Consider the following 26539-nt stretch of genomic DNA (forward strand, 5'->3'; position numbering starts at 1 on the left):
AATTTTGTATAAAATGATGAATGGTAAACAGCTAAACTGGACCCATTCCTTGCTAGCATGTTAATAGGAGATTTTGTTTAGAAAGTATACCACCAATCCTGGGATCACATGTTCGAAGCCTCTCAAATGGTACTAAATTTACTACTTTGAAATGCGTGAATTGCCCTAGCCTTTTTTTTCTCCCGGTAGCAAAACTTGTCTCTCATATCCTTTGTAAGTATTTCTTCCCCTAGGAAGGGAACAACTTTTGCTTCCCCACCCCCACCACACACAACAAACGTCAGGATATGTTCAAACTCAGAACCAACCAACGCAAATAAATGAAAAAATAAACGGCACAAGATAGCAAGTTTGTTTTAACTTTTTATTAAAATGCTTAGGATACAGACTGACTTTCTTTTGTAAATGACTGTTTTAACTTTTCCTGAAATAGGACATATATGCACTCTGATAAAACAGAATGAAAAATCTCAATTCATGGGAGTTCCTGTACAAAGCTCTGATCCTCCCTGTTAAGAGCCAAGCTCCTCACAGCAGCTTCTTTTGCTATCTTTTTATAGAACAGGGTTTTCTGTGGAGCAAGAAATAGATGCCAGCTGACTTTTCAATCCCCTCTTTCTCCAGTGGCCAAAATAAACCACTTTCACAAAGAGCTGAGCTGTGTAGAATCCATAGTTTTCTAGCTTGCTACGAAGTGATTAGGGACAAAGAGGAAAACACAAAAACAAAAAACAAAAAAACTAGCACTGCGATCATACTTCTCAAGTCTCTGGATAAAGAAGTATGGGTTACCTTTAGCCAAAGGAAATTAAAAAGTGTGCAAGTTAACTACCTAGTTCATTCACCATTAGCTAGATTTGTTCATTTAAGGCTTTCACCCCTTTCCAAACGAACAATTTTGTTTTAATCCAGCTATGCTTGCTAACAGAGGAAAGGCATGCTCTTCCCAGGTTTATCCTTCACTGAGCCTCTGCATTTGGTACCTGGCAGTGAGAAAGTATACTTTCCTAATAGGTCAGTACTGAAGACTAACAATGAGAAATCCACTAAAGAGTAATACTCTCACTCACCCCTGGAATATGTTATCCACACTTTCCCTACCCTCACATTAGACACAAGAATCCCACTGAATTTAGTTCAAACCTTTGCATCTTCATCACAATTTTCAGTTTTGAGGAAAACTACTTCTAATCTCGCATTAAAGAAAAAGGAAGATATCCACCCATTTTAAGAAAGGCTCTAATATTGGTTAAGATCATGAAAATCCAATTTTACACATGGCACTAAGAAAAAAGAATGCTATAAAAATGATCCTCATCACACTACTGGGCATGCTGAGGCTTTTTATACTGAGCTCTTAATGACAAGTGATGCTGGCTCAAAAAGAACAACACTACACAAAGTTCTTAAGAGTTTCCCCAGCTTATTTCTGGAACGGAGAAAGGCAATTTCATACCAAAAAAAAAAAAGGTAACCTATAAAAAGAGCTCATGACAGTCCCATAAAAAGACCAAATCCTGCAAGTGAGAATTTTAAAGCCCACTAAATGAATCTTTCCTGGATCCAAACAAATGCTACAAATGCCAGATTTTTAAGTTCTCAACTCACAGAATTAAAAGCCCTTCAACTGTTAACTGTCCTGTGTGACTCACCTATTCAGAAAATTTTCCCCTAGAAGCTGTGCAAAGTAACCGACGCACGCCTGCAGTGTAGGACAACATGGGGGATGTTCTCTTTCATGAGGCAAAAGTCATTTTTTTAGAACTGAAAATGAAAGAGGTGCTATGGAGAGAAACAGTTTCGTAACAGTATAAAAGCAAAGACTGTCTGCAATCTGTAGCTTTGAAAGTAAAAATAATAAAATAACCACTCTGTACTGAACTCCTCCCACAGTGAACCATCTGCTCTACACATGGCGGTGAGGAATGACCCTGGCTGACCACAGGGGAAGCCTGCCGCCCCCACCAGGCCAGGCCCTGCCCGCCCCTGCTCCACCGTGCACAAGGTGGCGCCGCCTACTGCAAGGCAGTTGGAGAGACGGGGAGCTTCTCTCACTACCTGCTAACTCAACAGGAGTGAGTTCACTTGACTGAGCTCTGGCCTCCAACGTTTCTGTGCATAATTTTATGAAGAATCTAAATGCCATTCACTAGATCAAAAAGAAAAAAATAGAAAACTCTGGACCAAGTAAATTTTGAACTCAAAAAGTTAGGAGGGACACCAATTACATTAACAACACTTTCTTTAAAAAATAGAATCACTTTCTTTTGAAATCAACCACAGTGGTGAGACGTGTTTTTCTTTTCAGGCGCCCCATGATGGCACACAGCTGTACCCAGCAAATCCTGCCAGCTTCCGAGTCCCGGGATGCTGCCCTGCACCAGCACGTGGGGCAGCGTTACCTCCCGACAGTGTGGAGAAGAGCACATGTCACCACTGGGCGATGGGAGAGCTGACAGAGACTCGTGGCTTCTCAACGCCAGACACGGTTGAAGAGCTTTCCTTGTTCTATTAGAAAAGTTCATGAGGAAGCTGTGAATAGGATCAGTCCAGAGAAGTAAAACTCTTTTATTTTCACTGTCCAAACATCAGTCAATGTACTGGGAAAGCCAGCGGAAGCCCTCGCCGTAGCCTTGCCTCTTGAGCACACTGCACATGAACACTTCCATGGGGCGGGCATTCAGCTCCTTCAGGGTCACATTCCCCTAAGGGAGGCAAAACCAAGAAAGGCCTGTTAGCATCCCCATGGTGGAAAAGCTTGAAAGGGTGATCACAAATCACTCTCTTCATTCCTCAAAAGCAAATGGAAGTAGGAATTAATTATAGAAATGTGGTCAAGGCCATACAGATAACTTCCCCAGAGCCTCATGCTTTCAGCACAGTTCTATTCCCACTCTTTGTAAAGAGCCTTTACTTTTAACACACCAGCATCTGGAAAGTTATGACAGCTAACCAAGAAAAAGGCCACTAGGACCCCAGAACCAGCATGCTCTTTGATGGAGAGAAGTCCAAGACTCTTTTGAAATGACATTCTTGGGGCACCTGGGTGGCTCAGTCAGTTAAGCGTCAAACTCTTGGTTTCGGCTCAGGTCATGATCTCAGGGTCATGAGACTGAGCCCCATATAAGGCTCCTCACTCAGTGGGGAGTTGGCTCAAGATTCTCTCTCCCTCCGCCCCTCCCCCCACCACACATGCCCGCTCTTTCTCTCAAATAAATCTTAAAAAAAAAAAGGGGGGGGGCGCCTGGGTGACTCAGTGGATTAAGCATCTGCCTTCGGCTCAGGCCACGATCTCAGCGTATTGGGATTGAGCACCGAGTGGGACTCCCGTGCTCAGCAGGGAATCAGCTTCTCCCTCTCCCTCTGACCCTCCCCTTGCTCATGCTCTCTCTCTGCATGTTCTCTCTCAAATAAACTCTTAAAGAAAAAAAAAAAAAGGACATTTTCATTAGCACCAGCATTCAGAAATCTACACTAATAACAAATTATATCAAGGAAATTAAGAATTCATGTTGTATAACACTCACGCAGAAGAGGGTAAACTAAATTAAAGCAAATGTTTCTACAAAGAAATAGATAATCAAGAAGAGGTAACACTAAGAAATAAGAAACCATATTAAAAAAAGTCAGAAGGTTATCAGAGACCCCAGAAAAGGTAAGTTTTTAAAACTGACTATGCCAAAACTCCAAGCTGAAAAAAACAGAATTCCTGCTTAACTACAGTTGATCTCTATTTTTTCTCTCATAAGCACTTCTGCAACAGAGTTCTCCTTCCAACTGGAGACAGCATATAACCTACTGATCTGGGAGACTCAGGTTCTATTCCTGGTTTTATCACTGACTTGGCTGTGTAGATCTGAACAAATAACGCTCAGATTTTCCTCATCTTCAAAATGGGGATCACAGCCCTACCTCTCTCAGCAAAGAACACTGAGGATAATCCAATGCTTGGGTTTCAGTGCTTGGAAAGTGATCATGAATGATCACTCGTCTTCATAACCTGAAATCTCCAGGCAAAAACAAAACTGATTTCTGGTTAAGAAGGCCTCCTTCAAAAAAGATTTCTCTGAATTAGAATCAAAAGAGAGTCAGATTCTTAATTCTCAATTCTTAAATCGGTAAGTTTGCCTTTCCTACCAATTTCTTCATCCTCATATACCTGAGGAAAATTTCATCAGGAAACAGTGAAAGAATAGGCTCCTGCCTTCTGAATGACTACAAATCACCTATGGTAAAACCAATCCTAGGCCCAGTTAAACTTTTGAAAGACAAGTAAAATCTAGATAGCAAAATATGAATGTCTCAACAGCTGTGAATTTCCTTAATATGTCCCCTGATGATTTTTCTCTTACCTTTCCTGTGGTCTGTCCATAAAGCCCAAATATCTCACGGAGTTTTTCTTCACTGATCGCATCTGTTCTGTCAATCTTGTTACCCAAGATAAGGATTGGCACATTGGATATTGTTTCATCAGTCATTAGAGCCTAAAGACAACATAAAAGAAGAGCTAGGTAAGGAATCTATGAATGCCCACCAGATCATGAAAACCACCTGGACTTTCACTTGTCTACAAAGTAACAAATGTAAAGAGAAAATCTGATCATCTTTATACCTGAGTGATGAAGTAAAAATCTTCACATTATACAACACTCTTAATATTAGGTAAGAAGCTCCTCAAAATTACCTTGACATTAGGTAAAAATCCCCTAACAGCCTCAAAACAATTGCAACTTAAGGCTGTGTCTATTTACAAGGCAGCAGAACTGCCCCAACCTTAACTCTGAGATAAATCACTCAGCCACAGACCATCCTCAGGCTATCCACTGAGCACAGTCCTAGAAGACTGAATGCTCTGGCTACAGAGCCTCAAAGATGGCGACAGGAAGTCCCCGCATATACAATGAGTGCCCAGTGTGTGCAAAGCACTATCTCAGGCACTGAGAGGGATACAAAGAGAGGTTAAGACATATCCCTGGCCTCGAGAAATCCTCACTCTATGTTCATACACATCTGTCAACAAAGCAAGGCAAGTGTATGATTGTCACGATGAATAGGGACAGAATATAAATACTAAAAGACATTCAGGGAAATCAAATGGCAGGGAAAATGGTGGACTTAAGGAAAGTCTTAGCAAAGTTGAGGAACCCAAACTAAGCTCTGAAAGAAGGGCAGGTTTTGGACAGGTGGACAGAAGGAAGAATATAAGCAATGCTTTACAGTAAGAAAAGAATTCAGAAAGCCACATGGAGAATTGCCTGTCTTTATATGTTGACATACAGTAAAATAGAATGGGAAGGCATGATCAACATTATGATGCCTGTCTGAGAAGTTAGCTGCAATAGATCCTAAAGACCCCAAATCCAGAAAGTACTGAATAGAATCTGTGTGTAAAGGGCCGCCTGGGTGGCTCAGTCGAAGCGTCTGCTTTCGGCTCAGGTCATGATCTCAGGGTCCTGGGACAGAGCCCCATGTCAGGCTCCCTGCTCAGCGGGGAGTCTGCTTCTCCTTCTGCCCCTCCCACCCCCACTCTCAAATAAATAAAATCTTAAAAAAGAATCTGTGTAAAAAAACACATTGAATTCACACATAGTCTCTATGTGTGCTCGGATAAGAGACAATGACCTAGCCTAAGATGGCAGCATCCAAGGAATAGTGTAGCAGGCACTGTGGAGAAAGAAGTGAAGGGAGACTGATGTCTAGATGGTAAGACAGGTAAGAGGGGCCTGAGCTGGCACAGATTTCAAGCCTGGAAATCCAGTGCCCACTGACAGGAAAAGCTTGGAAAGAGGAGTAGAGCTGAAGGGATAAAGGGGAACATACTTTTGACCATCCCAGGTTCCAGGAAATGTTAGATAAAATCAGAGTAAGGATGTCATTCATTGATTAAATACTAACCAGATGCCTACTGTATGTCTGATGCTTTGCTAAGTGCAAGGGTTTCAAAAAGAAACAAAAGTAGGTCCCTTCTAAGTTCACAATCTGATGAAGAGACCTACAAGAAAACCAGTAAAGACCACAGACATTGATAAGGTGGCGAGTCTAAGTCCAAGAGGTCAGGGAAAGCTTCCTAAAAGAGGTCATGGCTGAACTCCGGGATCTCTGAAAGGACATTTTTTAATTTACCAGCAAAAGTGGGTGGGGGTCCGATGAGAAAGCCAGGCAGGGACAGCCACTTGTGCATACTGAAGGAAGGACAAGTTGTTCTCTATTGTTTGGAATGTAGTTCAAGGTACGCAATAAAGAGAAGAGAAGCTGGAAAAATAAACAGGAAAGATCAGGGAAGACTTTATGCAAAGTCTTTGCTATGCAAAGGATTTGTGGATTTTATCCAGAAGGTGATAGAGATCTATTAAAGGATATTAAATAGGCCAATGATAAGTCTGAAAAGTTCCTTCTAGCATTATAGAATGTGGCAGGGTGGGAGTGAAATCTACAGTCATTCACAGGATCTGGACCACATGTCCAGGTAGATGGTGGGGAATAGTTCCATTCTGGGAGACTGGAATTGGTAGGTGGAGTTCTTTAGTAGATAGTACTATGTACGAGGCTGGAGCTCAAGAGAGGTTTAAACAAGAGAAATCCATATGGGAGTCACTGGCATGTGGGTGGCAGATGAAGGAATGAGAGTAGCCTGGACTAGCCTAGCATACAGTACAGACCCTAGGGAACACCAAGATTTAAGCAGGGGAATGGGTGCTTGTGAAAGAATCTGAGAAGTATTAGCCAGAGAGAGTATACCAAACCCAAGAATGCAAATGGGAATTCAACGAAAAGAGAGAAGGCCAATGCCAAGAGGTCAAGTAAGGGAAGGAATGCCCTATACGCGATTCTACATGAGACCAGAGCTATAGATTCAAGAAACATACTCACAAACTCACAAATAAACGTGGCACAGGTTCACATCGCCAGGAACAAGAATGCACAGAGACCGTCACAAATCAAATAAAAAGACGAGGTGCAGGGTGACCCAGTAAGGATTAACAAAGGCAACATGACAAGAACTGTGAAGCCAAGAAAATGCAATGTTGAGAAAGGAGAAAACCTGACAGTATCAAATGCTGCCTGTGACCCGAACTGAAGACGGAGAACAGACTGCTAACTAAGGTCTACGAAGTCATTCAGTGCGAGCGTGGGCAGGCACAGAGTGAGAACCCAGATTCAAACGCATAAAGAACCCTTAATCTCGCTCTTAAGGTTTCACTCTCCCAATGCTTCAAAAAACAGGGACCATCCATGATATGTGAAGGAAAAAGGCATTCACTCTGCTGGGGCAACAGGCACACACGGGGGAGTGTGGGAGCAAACTGGACAGTCACCCTATGATAGATATAAACAAAGTTCGTTTTCTGGAGTTCAAGCTGAGTTTCCTCAGGACACTGAAAAGCAAGAGCTTAGATTTTAAAACACTTTCTTACTGTAACTAGGACTTTCATCAAATGGTAACTGGAATGCTGAAGTATTAGCGCTACTGACCTGTATTCCTTAAAAGAAACAGAGACCAAGAAAAGAAAAAATATAATCGTACATTTAGCTCAACTTTGGATTCCATGAGGCGAGGATGATCTGCACAGTCGACCAGAAAGACAATCCCATTAATTGCTGGGAGGTAATTTTTCCAAACCCGACGTGCTAAAAGACAAAGTTTGTAGTTGCATTAATCAAAAAATAATAATACATATTTTGAAAAATGTATCTATTTTTTTTTTTGCCCTAAAATGGGCAAACCTTGGCTAGTTTTCAATAGCATTCAATTCCATATAGATTCCCCAAGTCCTAACCATTATTAAATCAGAACAAAGGTATACACTAATGGTGTATGAACTGAATCTGATTTTTTCAATTTAAAAAATCAAGGTTTTCTGCCTGATTTTCGGAAAAAATGCAACATCTGGCAATCCCACACATACCTACCTACATGTCACTAATCAGCTGGAACTGAGTGGCAGCTACCCCTTTAGAGGAAGTCTGGGCTCTTCCATTTGGCAAAGTTTCCACCACTCCCTACTGTCTGACACTCAGTCACTTCTACTCAGTTAAATGACCTACCTCACCCCTAAAGCCAAATTCATCAAGATGCAAATTACCTGTCCACAAACCATTAGTTCCAAGTCAGTTCCTAACTAACCAATGTGTACGTGTACTGACACACCCGCTCCGTCCATCCTCAGGAGATTGGGCCTGACAGATGGTTGAAGTTGCCAGGCAATTACCTCAGTCCCCCATATTTAACCCAGGAGGCCTTATAAATTTTATTTATTTTTTTGTTTATGCCATGAAGTGATAATGGTTTGGGAAGCAATACTTTAATTGTATTATAATTTCTAAGCCATTCATTTCTACTTCTTCCCAGTTACTTTCACTGGGATGAATAACAAAGCATCTCTACATCAAACAGTTAATAATGGTTACCTCTAAAGAATGGGATGGGGAAGGAGAGGCTGGGGGAACTTCCACCTTTTACCTTCCATATTCATATGCTGAGTGTGTATTCAATTTGTTACATGGAGCCTGAACTACCTTTTTTTAAGTTATCTCTACACCCAACGTGGGGCTCGAACTCACGACCCTGAGATCAAGAGTTGCATGCGGGCGCCTGGGTGGCTCAGTTGGTTAAGCGACTGCCTTCGGCTCAGGTCATGATCCTGGAGTCCCGGGATCGAGTCCCACATTGGGCTCCCTGCTCAGCAGGGAGTCTGCTTCTCCCTCTGACCCTCCTCTGTCTCGTGCTCTCTCTCATTCTCTCTCTCGCAAATAAAAAATAAAAAAAAAAACGTTGCATGCTTTGCTGACTGAACCAGCCAGGCACCATGAGCCTGGCCTACTTTTATAAGTTAAAATTTTTAAGTTTTTTTTAAAAAAAAGGAAATCTCCAAATATATAGCATTTTAGTAATTTCTGTAAAATGGTGGCTAAGTTATTACGATAAAGTAATTCTGTTAAATAAATTTTCCTCAAACAAAACTACATGTAACATATTCCCCCCCTTCTTAATCTATCAAAACCTGAAAGCTAAATTTATCACACCAAATAATACATTAAGTCTCAGTTCAGAGGTCTAAAAACATCTTTCCTGCTGCATTCGCCAAATGGTCTCAGTTCAGTTCTTACAATTGTATTATCTCTGAATTTAAATTTGTAAACAGTTACAAATCCTTTTTTTTTTAAATTTTTTTTTACAAATCCTTTTGAAAGAAGCAGAAAAGCCACCATACACCCATTCCTACCCAAATGAAAACAATACAAGCTCATTATAGAAAAAAAAAGATACAAGATCATCTATAATCCTCCACAGAAACAAACCTACTGCTAATGTTTTCCTATATATTCATTCAATCTTTTTTCTATACAGGTATTTTATGTGATTGTGATCATACTACATATGATTTTGTGGGATATAAATATTAAGAGACTAAAATAAATGTAATTATATATTAATGAAATCACTGACTATAAAATCATTTGGATCACTCCTTAGATTTTTGGTTAAAATTACTTGGCTAAAAAATTAAAATTACCAATATTCTGTTCTTTTAACTATGCTTTTAAAAAGCTGTATTAGATTCAACCTAATATAATGAATGCTCCAAAAGGAGACTTCTCAACTCAATTTAATAACAAATGAATAAATTTCATAAAATTTCAATAATTTCTTTTTCCTACTTTGCAGAATATTTATTTTCACATCTTAAAGGTTTTACTCCTAAGCCTCAAGTCTTGCCAAATGTGAAGTAAGTATCCATCAGAAAAAGATGCCCCATTCTATGTATCTCCAAAACCCACACAAGATACCTGATAGGAATCTAGAAACCAAATGGACATGGCCTGCATTCGGCAAAAGGTACTACAAGAACAATAAGGGAGAAGGAAATGTTCTACCAACCGCTCCATATGGATAGAGTATACAAAATAGATCAGAGTGGTCACAAGTATATCACTGTATTATTTTTGCAACTTTTGACAAATTTGAACTTACTTACAAATAATAATGATTTTCTACATACTTACACTCCATTGACTAAGGGATATAAAAGAGACATGATTAAATTTGATATTGTACTAGATCTTGTTCAAGAGGAAAAATGCTATAAAGGAGATTATGGAGACAACTGACAAAAAGAGAAATATACACTACAGAGTAGATAAAAATAAAACTTCCTAGGTTTGATAACTTAGTATGTCTTACATAGAGACTAATAAATTGGGGCAAAAGGTATAAAGGAGTGGAGTTCTCTGTATTTATGCAACTTTTGACAAGTTTTACTTAACAATTTTAAGTGATAAGATCTCAATCATAATTTAATCACCACTTAAAAGGTAAAAATGTCACAAGGCTTAAAAAAAATAAAGAGGGTATAAAAAGAACCATACGTCAATACCAGTCTTCCACTGAATCATCTCTTACCTTGCTCATGCCCACCAAGATCAAAAGTTGTAAATGTCATTCCAGCAATTGTAAGCTCTTCTGATGCTGAAAAATTGTCAAAACAGAAAAAAGACATAAACTCTTCCATCCAACAAGGCCCAGCTCCCAGTACTGTAAGCCAATACACACGCAAAACTTAATGAAGCTTTTACCTTGGAAAGAAAAGGATACAAGGGTGAAAACATTTCTTAAATTATTCTAAGAAGCCAAGTTTCTTTTTCTCCGAAGTGTCTACTGCTTCTCAGAAGAAGACATGGGAAATGTGTCCCCTTACAGGACTAGTGAGAATAGAGTCCCAGAGGGTTAGATTTAGGGGTATATGACCTGAGTGTCCTACAGGAATTTTTCTCAAGTGAGTGGTCTTTTGAGACCTCAAGAAATGAATCAACTGGGGATTCATCCCCAAACCGTGACAATGACCTTCAAATATCAAAAGGTCACCTGGTATTTTCAAACCTACTCGGATGTAATGTTGGAACATGTTGGCCCAATCGGTCATCTTTGAGCATGTGTAGAAGAGTGGTTTTGCCTGCATTGTCCAAACCCAAAAATACAAGTTTTCCAGATTTCTTGTAGAGTCCTAAAAAAGAAAAAAAATTTAACGTAATTTTGCTTTCTACTTACCAAAGGCTGCTTGTATTTAGATTGTTGGAGGAAATGTACAAAGTCTGAAACCTATGATATATATCGAGGAAATGGCTTTACCTAGGAACTGGAGCACACTGCTGAAGCCATTGTAGATCCATTCAAAGATGAAAGACATTATTAATGCTTACTACCTGCAGAAAATATGAAAGCAGCAAACATTAGCTTTCTGAATGCTAGTACAGCTCTGGAGAAGTTAACCCTTATTCGGTAGCCCTGATGTTTATTGTCCCATGTTTTCAGGCGTAAGAAAATAAAGGGTTCTACACCCTGGAGGGAAGTCTCTGGGGTACTCAGATCTGCACAAACTCCCGATTTTCTATCAGTTTTCAATCTATGATACTCCAAGGACTAGAAATTAAAGATATACTTTCCTCTTTTACTGTGTAACTTTCTCCTCCAGGCAGCTGCTCATTCACATTCCCTAGATACATGGCTGCTGTCGATACCAGTTAGCAAAACCTCTACGAAATCAGTCCCATCAATAATCTAGATCAAAATGTCACATCGATACACTAAGCAGAAAATAAGAATGAAAAGCATATTAACCCCTCCTTGTAAACAGCTCTAAAAAACAGTCACCAAAATCCTAATGGCTGACATAATTTGCCCTGCCCCACTTACCAATGACTATTATTTTTTTAAAGATCTATTTATTTATTTGAGAAAGAAAGAGAGCTCACAGGAGGAGGGAAGGGCAGAGGGAGCGACAGAATCTCAAGCAGACTCCCCACTGAGCAGGGAGCCCCGAGCTCATGACCCGGAGCTGAACTAAGAGTCAGAAGCTTAATTGACTGTGCCACCCAAGCGCCCCACTAATGCTATGTTTCTTAACAATACTTATTTAACCCCTCTTGCAGATTTGTGTGTTGACTTATAAAAAGAAATGATATCACTATTATGGAGAACCATGAAGAAATAAGAGAATCTTTTCATAATGTGAGTAACCAAGACCTAACCCATTTTACAAATAGGGATTTTCTTAAAATAAGAATACTTGTTCAGGGCATAGAAGTAGGTTCCTAGCCAAGTACACACACTAATTAGTACTAATATTAAGACCACTTTTCCTACTGTTTTCCATAAGCCTAGACAAAACAAAAGATGACCCAAAGCTACTGAAAGGTCTACATACACTGGTAATGAGCAAGAGGACTCTGAAAGGAGTTAAGAGGGTAAGATCTAAAGCCAGTGGTGGTGTCAAAGTTTCTCAGGTTCAGCATTTTCTGGTCACTGAACTTTTGCGTCAATATCTCAGATTTGGTGGGGGAAAAAAAAAAAGAAAGATCCCCCACTTTCACTCCTCTCCATCAGCAAGAGCATGTGAACACAAGGCTACACTAGATGTGACCAACTGCTATCAAATACAACTTCCATGAACTTTTGTTTTAAAAAGTAAACAAAAGTTTACTTTTGTTACTTTTACTAGTGACCTTAACAGGGTTATCCACAAAAACCCACCTATATTCTTTACTCAAAGAATGCTAGATAAAGAAGTTGAAAAGTTGAGGCAATACATGTTAATTTGAGGGCTCCTGGCTGGCTCAGTCAGAGGAACCTGTGACTCTTGATCTTAGGATCGTGATTTTTGAGCCCCACATTAAGGGTAGAGACTACTTAAATAAGTAACTAAATAAACTGAAACATATATATATATATAATTTTTTTTCTATCCAGTGACAGAGTTTTGTTTTTTTAAGGATTTTATTTATTTATTTATTTATTTATTTGAGAGAGAGGGAGAGAGAGCACAGAGGAAGAGGGAGAGGGAGAAGCAGACTCCCTCCTGAGCAGAGAGCCTGATGTGGGGCTTGATCCCAAGACCCTGATCATGACCCGAGCTGAAGGCAGATGCTCAAATCGACTGAACCACCCAGGCACCCTGAATTTTTTTTTTTTTAAATCAGGCCTGGGCGGCTGGGTTGCTCAGTCGGTTAAGCGTCTGACTTTGGCTCAGGTCGTGACTCCAGGGTCCTGGGATTGAGTCCTGAGAGTCCTGCATTGGACTCCCTGCTGCCCCTCCCCCCTGCTTGTGGGCATGTATGCTCTCTCTCTCTCAATTAAATAAATAACATCTTTAAAAAAAAAAAGGCCTTACCTATAAACCTTAGGGACTGCCTAATGCTTATTTTCTATGGCTCTTAACATGGAAGGCCAAATGAGGCTTGGGAGTTTGGGTGAAAGTAGAGGCTAAGGCAAAAGCTTTTATAAAAAAAATACTAACTATGGGGGGTTTTTTTGCCCTTTTCAGTAATATTAAAATATATTTTGGCAGGGGCACCCAGGTGGCTCAGTCAGTTAAGCGTCTGCCTTTGGCTTGGGTCATAATCCTGGGGTCCTGGGATGGAGCCCCCCATCGGGGTCCCTGCTCAGCAGTGAGTCTGTTTCTCCCTCTCCCTCTGCCACTCCCCCTGCTTTGTACTCTCTCTCTCTCTCAAATAAATAAATAAAATCTTAATATATATTTTGGAAGAGACCAAATTTAGCATGTTAAATAATTTGGTAACTTAGTCGGGACTTTAAGAAGTTTAATGACTTAAAGACACAAAGCTCCTGTTTTTAGGTTTCCTCTGTAGATAAGTAAAAGAACAATGTGCCTCTTCTCTGCAATTCCCCCAAACCAGTCATCTTTCCCTACTTTTCTCAGCCTACAACTTGGAGAAGTGAGGCTCACCTTTACAGAGAACCTCTCTTTAAGATCACTCCTACTCTGATCACTCCTTTAAAACCCACCGTTACATATTCATTTGTACTACACAGGGTTACAGTCAATACTTTATTATAGACTCTTTGTGGAGTTTTACCACATCGTTTTAGAATTCTTCCAAACTCAATGAATTCTCCAAAGGTGACAATGGGAAAACCCCCCTTTAAGGAATTTCTCATGGTAACTGAATTAGTTTGATTTTTCCAATTTATCTCCCCCTGACATTCTTGCTTTAAAAGTCCCTCCAAAATGATCTATGGAAAAGTGCCTGAAGAAACTCTTCAGGTGATGTTAAAAAAAATAATAAAAACCATTACGGACCCAAAGTGTTGCACTGTATTGCTACCCAAAGTTAAGGAAATGGCTTCGGTGGATCCTCCATCCTTAAGATCTTAGGATTTGTACCCCTCATGAGTAGTTTTACAGTTTTATACAATGCCTGCACATACATCTCATTTCAACCTCACACAAACCCTACTGGGCAGGAGTCCTTAGTTTTCAACAAGGAAAGGATGCTGACACTCCTAGGTCAGCTGCCTTAACCAAAACTGCTCAGCTAAAAAAGTGTCAGTGCCAAAACTGAAACCTTCCTTTTTAAATGCCGAAGCCAAAGCTCTTCCTGTTAATATTACATAAAATTCAAATCCAAATCACAAAACTGCTTTTAAAGAAACATAAAACTTCCTTAACCCACCAGCTAAACAGATGATAATCTTCTAAAGTTTTCTTCCTTACAACTTACCATGTCTTCTGAGTGGTATTTTAATAACTAGCATTCTATTTATTTCCTACCCTTGATCCACTCTACCACCTTATGGCATCTTGTGGCAAATTAGCGTACCCTAAAATTTAAGAACTCTAAACTACCACAAAAGCACTGCCAATGTACCCCAAACTAAAATTTGCAATGACATCAGAATGAAGTAAGAGGAGCACTAGCCAATACTGACCATTAGCCAGTAATATATGCATTACTCTCTCTACATACTCATTATTTCTTACGCATACTCATTACAACTTTGAGACACCATTCCTGGGACACATCTGGGATAGCAGGCTGCTGGTTTTTAGCTAAGAAACTATGCTTAGCTGCAGGGTAAATATCAAAGGTCAAGCAAGCCCCCAGGCAGAGCACCACAGTTACCCTGTCACGACCTAAGCAGAAAGATCGAGGTAAAGGAGAAAAGACAAGAGCAAGGGAGATACTAAGAGAGACAATTTATAGTGCCAACCCTCACAAGTGCACTCCTGACCTCTAGGCTAGAATCATGAAGAAAACACTAATCTATACCAAATGCACACGAAGGAATTTTTCCACGCACTGAAGAGAGGGGAGGAAAAGAAGGTGGAAAAGAAAATACGGGGTTCGACTCAGGGCATCTGACGATAACACAGAGCTGAAAGTCAGGGAGGGGGGTCCGCACTGGACTGGGAGTCAAAGGATCCGGTTCGAACATTCCTCTTGCTATCTGCCGGGCCTTGGCCAATTCACTGCCTCGCGAGCCTTATTATTCCCCAGGATGCAAACTAAGGATAGTCATCAAGGACTCCCACCCGCCCAACGGCTGTGAGGCTCATCCGAGACGGGATGTGAAACCGTTCCGCAAACCTGAGCGCACAGTACAGACAAGAAAACTGTTATCCCGCCCAGCAGCTGCGGGACCCCCGAAGGAATGCAGATCGACCCGATACCCCAAGGGCTGTCAGGGAACGGAGCAGACCGGCCAAGTCGGCCCGTCCCCACCCAGAACCAGCCCCGAGGCCCCACAGAACCGCCTGCGTGTCACTTCCCCCCCCACACACACACACAGCAACCTCGCCTGAGCCGGCCTCCGCCCCGACCCTCCCCGCCGTCCGCCCCAGCCCCACCGGCCCCTCGGCTCCTTCCTTCGCAGCAGCTCCCCGACTCACGGCCAAGGGTCCTCCTCCGGCGGCGGCTGGCGGCTTCGACCCTCCCTCACAGCACACAGCCCAGCAGCACCCGGGACCGCCAGCTATTCGCCGGATATGCGTAACACCCCCTCCCCCGGGACTTCCGGGCGCGCGCTTGCCCCCGCCCCCTCGCAGCGTCACGGCGCTCTGAAACGCCGGGGCCGCCTACCGACGACTCGGGCCGCGGAGGGGTGGGCCTCAGGCGCGCAGAGCGATCCCGGGGGCGGGCCAGACTTGGCTCCGCCCCCTCCCGTACGGAGAGCACGACGCGCGAGACGTGGCAGCGCCGCGGCTCCGGGGGCAGGGCAGGAGCCTGGAAGTTTCGCAGTGCACCTGGACGCTCGGGATCGCGGCTTCTAGTCCGACTGCCGTCGCAGACGAGCTGGCAAAATCCGGAGCGGCGGCAGGTGGCTAGGTAGGTACTCGAACAGAAGAGTTGCCCCAACAGCCCTCCACGTAGGGTGGATCCCGGAAAGCCTTTGCTTCCAGTCACAGTTCGCTGGGATAGCCTATGTTTTGGAAGAACAGCTAATATTCATTGAGCACTTACGTTCCAGGCAGTGCACTGAGTATTTTGCATGCATGCCTCCCCGTATTTGGCCTTGATTACAGCCCTTATGAAGCGGATACTGTTATTTTCCCCGTTTTGCAAATGAGAGAACCAAGGTTCAGAATAGCCCAAGCTCACAGGCTAGGAAGTGGCAGAGCAGCACGTTGGCTCCTACTCTGCCGTCCTTCCCAAGCATTTTCTCATTTAATTCTGAAGACAGCCCTACGAGATTGGTATTATTACTCTTAGTTTACAGATAGGAAAACTAAGTCAAGTGATAAGATGAATGATGTTTTTGGATAGTAAGACCCAATATCATAAACATTTCAGTTCTCCTTAAGTACAATTATAAATTTAACATAATTCCCATAAAAAAACTAATAGGATTAATAGGTTTTGTGTGTGTGTTTTAAACTACCCTGTTTGGGGGCGCCTGGGTCGCTCAGTCGTTGGGCGTCTGCCTTCGCGCAGGTCATGATCCCAGCGTCCTGGGATGGAGGTCCTGGGATGGAGGTCCTGGGATGGAGCCCCACATCGGGGCTCCCTGCTCAGCGGGGAGTCTGCTTGTCCCTCTGTCCCTCCCCCCTGCTCGTTCACTCTCTCTCTCTCATAAATAAAATCTTTTTTTTTTAAGATTTTATTTATTTATTTGACAGAGAGAGCGAACACAAGCAGGGGGAGAAGCAGGCTTCCCGCCGAGCAGGGAACCCGATGCGGGGCTCCATGCGGGGCTCCATGCGGGGCTCCATGCGGGGTCCATGCGGGGTCCATGCGGGGTCCATGCGGGGCTCGATCCCAGGACCCTGGGATCATGACCTGAGCCAAAGGCAGATGCTTAACAGCTGAGCTACCCATGCGCCCCTAAATAAAGTCTTTAAAGAAAGCACTTTGGTACTAGTGCATGAAAAGCCAAACAAACCAATTAGAACAAAATATAGAAATAGACCCAAATATGTGCAGAAATAAGATTTAAGTGGCATCTGGCAACTGCAGTAATACTCAGAGGGAGCTGGATGGACAAGCTCACTACTTTCCCCCCTCTTTTAATCCTGTGAGTCTTCTGCATTGAGTTTGAATCTTGTCCAGACACAGAAAGCCATGGTCTGAGGCTCCTCCCCAGCTCTGGGTAAACCAGGAGAACTGTGTCCATAGGGCTTGGACCCCCCAGTGTGTGTACCCTGGAGGCATGGGGCTGCCCTAGCAAAAGCTGTTGCATTGGATTACTGGCCCTGATAGAAGGCTGGCTGCAAGAGGTCGGGGTGGGGGGTCCCAAACCACAAGGATGGCTTGGGGGGCTCAGGAGGAAGGACGGAGCACATAGGAAAATTATCAGGAGAACTGCAAACTCTCCTTACCAAGTGGGCAGTCTTGAGCAAGTTGACAGATGCCCCAGGCCACAGGGTACCCAACTCAAAAATGAGTGAAAGAAGGATGTTGTACATGTAAGCAATTTTTCCAGAGTATGTTTTCAATAAATGTTTCAATTATATGTTTAAAAATAAATACTAAAAGGGTTGGGACAATAGGTAGTCAAAAACAAAACAAAACGAAAACCTAGGGGCGCCTGGGTGGCTCAGTCAGTTAAGCATCCAACTCTTGATCTCAGCTCAGGTCTTAATCTCAGGGTCATGAGTTCAAGCCTCACGTTGGGCTCCATGCTGGGCATGGAGCCTACTTAAAAACAAACAAACAAAAATATTGCCTAAACACTTAAGCAAAACATTTAGTTGTATTTGACTGGAAGGCTGTTTGAGCCCAGCCTTGCTTTCAAACATAACCACGTGTTTTCTTTTCGGAGTTTTCTATATTGATGTGTCTGGTTGTTTTGGTTTTTTTGTTTGTTTGGTTTTTGTCTGTTATGTCTTCATCAAAATAAGAAAGTAAACCTGTAATTCCTAACTGAAAAAAGAAAAGATTGACACATTCAGCTACAGAAAAATAGGAAAGTTTTATATGACATATAGGCTGACATAACAGTGATGACACCATAAACCCAAAAGACAGCAAGTTGGGAAAAAATATGCATAATCACATCACAAGTGAAAGGTTAGTATGAAAAATACTAACTTGTTAGAAAGATAGGCAAGGAGGGGCACCTTGGCGGCTCTGTCGGTTAAGCGTTTGACTCTTGGTTTGGGCTCAGGTCATAATCTGGGGTCGCGGGATCAAGCCCTGCATCGGGCTCTGTACTTGGTTCGAGTCTGCTTGGAATTCTCCCTCTCTCCCTCTCCATCTGGCCCTCCCCCTGCTGACACACACACTCTCTCTCCAAAATAAATAAATCTCAAAAAAATTTTTAGAAATATAGGCAAAGAATAGGACCAGACAATTCACAGGAAAGAAATATAAATGGGTCTTTTAGGATAATAAACCAAAAATAGAAACAGAGGAATTTTATGTAATTCTCCCCACTCTGTTCTTACTCCCCTACACATGCTCAATACTATTAGGTAGACAGGACTCAGAAGCTAAAATAGAGATTGAAAGACATGTGTCAGTCATGGCTCTCCAGAGAAACAGAACCAGTAGTATATGTATATATACACACATACATATACATATATATATGGATATGTGTGTGTGTGTGTGTATACACACATAAATACATATATATGAGGAGATTTATTAGAGGACTTGGCTGACATGGTTATGGAAGCCAAGATATCCCAGATCTGCCATCTCAAGCTGGAGAACCAGGAAAGTTGGTGGTATGATTCAGTCCAAGCCTGAAGGCCTTGGAGTGAGAATTAGGGGGCTGCTGGTGTATGCCCTGGTGTCTGAAGTCCCTAGAACCAGGAGCTCTGATGTCTGAGGGTAGGAAAGGTGGATGACCCAGCTCAAGAAGAGAGAAAGAGAATTTGCCCTTCCTTTGCATTTTTGGCCGATTTGAATCCTCAAGGGATTGGGTGATGCCCACCCACACTGGTGAGGACAGATCTCTTTACTCAGTCTACTGAATCAAATGCTAATCTCTTCCAGAAACACTCTCACAGACACACCCAGAAATATTTTACCACCTACCTGGGCATCCCTTAGTCCAGTCAAGTTGATATGTAAAATAAACCATCCCAGCATCTATTGGAATTGTCAACATGGAGATAACGCGTGAGCCTGATAAATGCAGTTTTGGGGAATGGGTGCTGGACTGGAATGACCTAACAAGAGACAAGGAGAGGAAGAAATGGGGCAATGACCCTGGACAATGCCATTAGAAATGTGGCTGTGAAGGAGAGGAGAGACCGGGGATCCAAAAAGGCATAGATGATGAAAATTAATATTCTTTTCTGCTCAGTGGTAAAAACTGGAATACCATCTGTGTCAATATTTAAACGTTGGTTCAGATCTTGAGAAAATAAACATTTGACCTTTGTCATCTGGAGGATTTCATATAATGTTGATTAGAAAAATCATCCTGAAAAGCAGTCTATTTTATTTTATTTATTTTTTTAGAGCGGGAAAGAGGAGGGGCAGAGGGAGAGAGAGAATATTAAGTGGGCTCAGAGCAGAGCCTGGATGCAGGGCTCAATCTCAGACCCTGAGATCATGACCTGAGCTGAAATCAAGAGTCAGACACTTCACTGACTAAGCCAAACAGGCACCCCAAAAAGCAATCTATTTTAAAATTTGAGGAGATGAAGTGTTAAAATTCCCAAATGTTTCCCCTTTGACATCATCTAGAGGCAATTAGAAAAACATTTACTTCTTAAAGTAACTGTATGTTCCCCAGTTTACAAAGGAGTGGGAAAGGGCATTTAACTTGAAGTCCTTTCCTGAAATATGTTTTTATAAATTACTGTATATCTAGGTTCTAATTGACTTGGTCATTATAGTTACACAAACATAAGTTTTACCTTAGATTTCCCCCTGGCCAGGGAATCCTTCCAAAACTGAATGGGTTTTGGAGTCAGAAAAATCACTAAAAGAGAACTATTTTTTCTATTGTATTTTTATTCCAAATAAACTCCATGTCCTTCTGAATGGTATATTACTTTCTTCATCCCTTGTTATATCCTTGTAAGAGTTGAGGAACCTGATAAGCAAAAATGCCCCTTCCCTTACTCTTTTGAAGATGACTCAGGGAAAAAAAGGCAAATCAGAGCTCCCTGGTTCTTCAGTGAAATTATCTTCAACTCCCCAAAAAACTAGATCAAGGCATATACACTGTGATGGAGATTTTCAAGCCTTTTTTGTCCTGTTTGTATTAAGAATAATGCCTTATCTTTGTACCAGTGATTTTACATAATATCATTTCATTCCAATCAAATATAGCACTCTCAAAAAGAAAACAAAAATGGGCAAAGGGCTTGAACAGATCTGTAAATGGCCAAGAAACATGAAAAGATGCCCAACATCGTTAATCATCAGATAAATGCAAATCAAACTGACATAAGATACCATCTCACCCATTAGAATGGCTAGACTGAAAAACAAAACAGAGGGGCGCCTGGGTGGCTCAGTCGGTTAAGCGGCTGCCTTTGGCTCAGGTCATGATCCCAGGGTCCTGGGATTGAGCCCCGCGTCGGGCTCCCTGCTCGGTGGAGAGTCTGCTTCTCTCTCTCCCTCTGCCTGCCTCTCTGCCTACTTGTGCTCTCTCTCTATCTCTCTGTCAAATAAATGAAATCTTTGGGGAAAAAAAATTAAAAACAAAAAAACAAAACAGAAACAGAAAATAAGTGTTGGCAAGGAGGTGGAGATATCGGAACCCTTGGGCACTGCTGGTGGGAATGCAAAATGGTGCGGCCACTGTAGAAAACAGCATGCGGGTAGTTCACAAAGTTGGAAATAGAATTACCAGGATGCCTGGGTGGGTCAGTCAGTTTAGCGTCTGCCTTCCACTCAGGTCATGATCTCAGGGTCCTGGGATCGAGTCCCACATCGGGCTCCTTGCTCCACGGGGAGCCTGCTTCTCCCTCTGCTTGCCGCTCCCCCTGCTTGTGCTCGCTCGCTCTCTCTCATAAATAAATAAATAAATAAATAAATAAAATCTTTAAAAAAAATAGAATTACTATCTGATCTAGCAATTCCATTTCTTTGGTATATATCCCAAAGAATTGAAAGCACGTCTCAAAGAGATTTTTGTACACCCATGTTCACAGGAGAATTATGAACAGTAGTCAAAAGGTGAAAGTAACCCAGGTGTCCATCAACAGATAAATGAATAAACAAAATGTGGTATGTACAAACAATGGATATTGTTCAGCCTTAAAAGGGAAGGAAATCTGGGGTGCCTGGGTGGCTCAGTTGGTTAAGCAACTGCCTTCGGCTCAGGTCATGATCCTGGAGTCCCAGGATCGAGTCCCACATCAGACTCCATGCTCAGCGGGGAGTCTGCTTCTCCCTCTGATCCTCCCCCTCTCATGCTCTCTGTCTCCCATTCTCTCTCTCAGATAAAATAAATTAAAAAAAAAAAAAGGGAAGGAAATCAGACACATGCTACAACATGAATGAACCTTGAGGACATGCTAACTGAAATAAGCTAGTCACAAAAAGGTAAATACTATATGATTCCATTTATATATGAGGTACCTGGAATAGTCATATTCATAGAGACAGAAAATAGAATGGTAGTTGCCAGGGGCTTGGGGGAGGGGGAATGGGGAGTTGTTTAATGATTACAAAGTTTAAGTTTTGCAAGATAAAAAAAAATTCTGGAGATCTTTTCCTTAACATTGTGAATGTACTTAACATTATTGAACTGTACGCTTAAAAAATGGTTAAGATGATAAGTTTTTAAGTGGTAAAATACGTGTATTTTACCACATTTAAAAAGATTTTTTTTTTTTAAGTTTTATTTAACTAATGTCTACACCTAATGTGGGGCTCAGACTCAGACCCGAGATCAAGAGTCGCATGCTCCTCTGACTGAGACGGCCAGGTGGCTCTAAAAAAATTTTTTTTAATGCACATGTTTCATTTGGTGCCTCCAGCGTTTTCAGAATTTGCTTGTCATCCTTGTGCAGGGGCCATGCTGATCTTCTCTGTCTTCCGTTCCAATTTTAGTGTATGTGCTGCTGAAGTGAGCACGGAACCTCCCGCATCTTCAGCTTTCTGTGCCTGGTCCGTTTGGGCATCTCCATTTTCTGCAGGGTTATTCCCATCCTTGCCAGGATTGGCTTTCCCTTTTTTCTCTTTGGGTCCCTTCTTTCCCTTCTTTGAAGGACGCTTTCCAGGTGTAGGTTCTGGCTTTGGAAGAGCAGGTTTAGAGTTGGAGGCATCAGGATGAACTCATGTTTAGCTTAATATAGACACAGATGGCTGTACATGGAAATATTTATAGATATATGTATATACACAGGTTGGTATACACACATATATTTCCTTGCTCTGTCAGCTGAGAGGACCTAGAAGCAACAGCAACTCAGTAGCAGTGAGCACACCTAGCACCCAGATCTTGGCTTCTAATACCATTCTCCAATAAAAGGAACCAAGGCTCCTTGGAGAAATGGCTGATTCTAGGGCTGGGGCAGGGAATACACAAAAATAAAATTAAAAGGCAACCTATGGAATGGGAGAAATCTTTACCAATCATATATCCAATAAGGGATTAAAATATATAAAGAACTCATACAACTCAATAGCAAAAAACCAATCTGATTAAAAAATGGGCAGTGGATCTGAACAGACATGATTCCAAAGAAGACATACAGATGGCCAACAGGTACAACATCACTAGTCGTCAGGGAAATGTAAAACCATAATGAGATTAGTAGAATGGATTTTATCCATTTTTAGATAGATATTATCAAAAAGACAAGAGATAACAAGCGTTGGCGAGGATGTGGAGAAAAGGGCACCCTTGTACACTGTTGGTGGGAATGAAAACAATATGGAGGTTCCTCAAAAAATAAAAAACAGAACTATCATATGATCCAGCTATTCCATTTCTGGTGTATCCAAAGAAGATAAAAACACAATCTTAAAGAGATATCTGCAATCCCATGTTCACTGCAGCATTATTCACAATAGCCAAGATATGGAAACCACCTAAGTGCCCATCAATTGTTGAATGGATAAAGAAGATGTGATATGTATACACAGTGAAATATTCGTCATCCATGAGAAAGAAGGAAATCCTGCTACTTGTGACAACATGGATGAATTGGAGATATTATGCTGAGTGAAATAAACCAGAAAAAGATAAATACTGTATGATATCACTCATATATAGAATCCAAAAGAGCCAAACTCCTAGAAACAGAGTAGAGTGGTGGTTACCAGGGGCAGAGGGGTGGGGAAATAGGGAGATACTGGTCAAAGGGTACAAACTTCCAGTTATAAGATAAATACGTTCTGGGGATCTAAGGTAGAGCATGGTGATTATAGTTAATAACACTGTATTTTATACTTGAAAGTTGCTAAGAGAGTAGATCTTAAATGTTCTCACCACAAAAAAGAAATGGTGATCATGTGAGGTGACGTGATGGAGGTGTGAGCTGACGCAGCAATGGTGATCATTTTATACTGCATAAGTATATCTCATCAACATACTGTACACCTGAAACTTACAGTGTTATCTGTCCATGTTCTCTCAACCAAACTGGGAAAGAAAAAGATTGAAAGAGAGAGAGAGAATAAAAGGGAGAGGAAGGGAGAAATACGTGGTGGTATTTATGTATTTATGCTAAATGATTACTATTTATAGGGATGTATAAAAGAACGTTTTTTGAAAATGGGCCTGGAATCAGACTGCCTGGGTTTGAATCCCGGTTCCTCCACTTAACTCATTCTGTAACTTCGGATAACTTATGTAATCTTAATATGCCTAAAGTGGATAATGATAGTGTCTACCTCATTATGGTGTTTCTGGTAGCTAGTACAGATCCTGGCATATAGGATGTGTCTGATGAAGTTTGTTCAATAACTGACAGAGTGGATGAACTAATGACTTTTAGGAAGATTAAATAAGATTATATAATTTTAGTTCGCTGGCACAATCCAAACATTGATTAAAAGTTTCATCATCCTCTTCACCTTAGGATCCCTTCCTTTGCACGGGCTGTTCCGTCTGTCTGGAACACCTTTCCATCTCTTCTGTGCCTTGTTGCTCAAGACCCAGGTCAAGCAAACTCCCCCTAGTCAGCCTTTTCCAGGTGGCCCCTTCTCGTATTGTCCCTCGACTTCTTTTCTACCATTAAAGCACCTCTGAGGTTGGTTTACACTGATTTTTGTTTTTTTCATGATGGCTTTATTGAGATGTAATTCACGTATAATAAAATTCACCCATTTGCAGTGTACAATTCAGTGATGTTCAGTATGTGCATAGAGTTGGGCAGTCATCACCCCAATTTTAGAATATTTTCACCATCCCCCAAAGAAACCCCATACCCATTAGCCCCACTCCCCCTCACTCCAGCCTCTGGCAAGCACTAGTGTACTTTCTGTCCCGATGGATTTTTCTATTCTAGACTTTCATGTAATGGACTCATACAAAACATGGCCTTTGTGTCTGGCTTCTCTGACTCAGCACCATGTTTTCTAGGTTCATCCAAGTTGTAGCATGTGCCCGTAGTTCGTTCCTTTTCGTGGCTGAATAATACCTACTTCGTGGTTATACCACCTTTTACTTACCCACTCATCAGTTGATGGACGTTTGGGGTATTTACACTTTTTGGCTATCATGAATAATGCTGCTATGAACATAGGTACAAATTTTGTATGGACACATCTCTCTTGGTATATGCCTAGGGGTGGAATCGCTAGGTGATCTGGTAACACTATGTTGAACTTCTTGAGAAACTGCCTGTTTTCCAAGGTGGCTGCGCCATTTTGCATTCCCACCAGCAGTGTATGAGGAGGTCCAATTTCTCCATGTCTACGATCATTTTTTTAGTGTACCACCGTACCAGGGAACTTCTTGATGGCACAGAGTGTGAAATTGTGGTTTTCTGTCACCCCAGCTCTCAGCCCAGTGCCAGTCACAGAGAGAAACTTTGTCCCCACCTCTTCCCTGCTGCACAGGACTATAGCAGAGTCATAAAGACAGGATATCTGCCATGTTAAAATAGATGCTCAAGGTAGGAGTGGACTACTTTATTACACAAAATGCGGACACTGAGAAGTAAAAAGATCTGCCCGATGTCACACAGAGCCAGAGCCACAACTCAGGACTCAGGACTGGCGGCACGGAGCTCTTTCCTACCGTGCTCCACGAACTGCCTCTGAATTTACTCCAACACCAGAGGAGAATCAACTTTGGCTCCAGGGATCTGGTGCCAAAGCCCTAGGACGGAAGCCACAGATAGCAAATTGCCCTGCAATAGCATGTTTCTCTTCAAAATGCCTGGAAAGCCCACATTCAAAAACCACAGCATGTCTGTGTCTTTGAACCTATGAGTAACCTTGTGATTATTCACCCTCCAGTACAATTGAAGCTGCACGTCCCTGCGCAGAGTCTGCGCTGTGGCTTTAGGGCCCCTGGGCACAGGCTGCGTCCCCGGGGGCTGCCGGAGCCTCCGTGTGGAAGGCCATGCGTCACTCCACGATGGTGCCCTCTCAGACCCTCTGTGGAAGCGGGCAGGCACCAGCTGCTGGCTATCAACTGGAGTTGTACAACGACGCCGTCATGTTTCTGTTTGCAAAGGCGTTCCGAGAAGCATCAGGGTGTTCCTGAACTCCCGCTATGGACTCAGTGCTGTGCTGGGTGACAAGGCATAAACGTGGCCTCTGCCTATGAGGAGCTGGCAGGCTGTTTAGGGATCCCAGCTCCGTGCTCGCCATGTATTTTAACGAGCTAGGAGGAGAGACAGGGATGCTAGGGAGGTAGACCTGAAGCAGGAATGCGGGACAGCAATGCCATTGGCCTCGACAGGGAGGGAGCAGAGGGGCAGGCCAGGGCAGGATGGCCCCAGGTGCACGGGGCCAGCAGTGAGGAGCCGCACGCCCCGCTGGAACATCCACACTACTGCTCTAAGGTGGAGGTGCGGGTATCAGCTGGAAGAGGCCTTCCGGGGCACTCAGGTCAAGCCCCTTATTTCCCAAGAATGGAAGTTGTGCATGGAAGGTGACCCAGCCCGTGAGTCTCTTGAGACCCCCTGACAAAGTGCAGCCAGTATTATGTGGCTTGCCAGGTGAAAGAGGAGACCAGCTTGGCACTGGGGAGAGCCATGGGGCTGGGATGGTGTCACATTCCCAGGTCTTGGCAAAGGGCTGGGCCCAAGGCGCTTAGAGGCCTCAGGCAGGTCACGTGGCCTCCCTAGTTCCATGTTGCGAGGGAATTAAATGTGATGAAGTATATAAAGCATATAGAACAGGGCCTGATACTTATTTCGTAAGTACTCACAAA

The 26539-nt window shown here is 42.4% G+C and overlaps 1 protein-coding gene and 1 non-coding gene across 2 annotated transcripts; both read right to left on the minus strand.

Moving 5' to 3' along the window:
* Positions 1 to 350: 350 nt before the first annotated feature.
* LOC118018322 (GTP-binding protein SAR1a) lies at positions 351 to 15792 on the minus strand. Its single transcript, XM_035016715.1, has 7 exons — positions 15687 to 15792; positions 11129 to 11202; positions 10884 to 11003; positions 10403 to 10468; positions 7526 to 7629; positions 4353 to 4484; positions 351 to 2705 (listed from the first exon to the last, which is right to left on the minus strand). Exons 2-7 carry the CDS (start codon positions 11184 to 11186, stop codon positions 2589 to 2591), a joined length of 597 nt encoding a protein of 198 aa, XP_034872606.1. The 5' UTR covers positions 11187 to 11202; positions 15687 to 15792; the 3' UTR covers positions 351 to 2588.
* Positions 15793 to 22172: 6380 nt separating this feature from the next.
* On the minus strand, positions 22173 to 22281 carry LOC118018439. Its single transcript, XR_004681406.1, has one exon. It is a non-coding gene; the product is annotated as a U6 spliceosomal RNA (small nuclear RNA).
* Between the last annotated feature and the right edge of the window lie 4258 nt (positions 22282 to 26539).

The sequence above is a fragment of the Mirounga leonina genome, unplaced genomic scaffold (genome assembly GCF_011800145.1).
Source record: "Mirounga leonina isolate KUSES-001 unplaced genomic scaffold, KU_Mleo_1.0 Mir_106, whole genome shotgun sequence".
NCBI lineage: Eukaryota > Metazoa > Chordata > Mammalia > Carnivora > Phocidae > Mirounga > Mirounga leonina.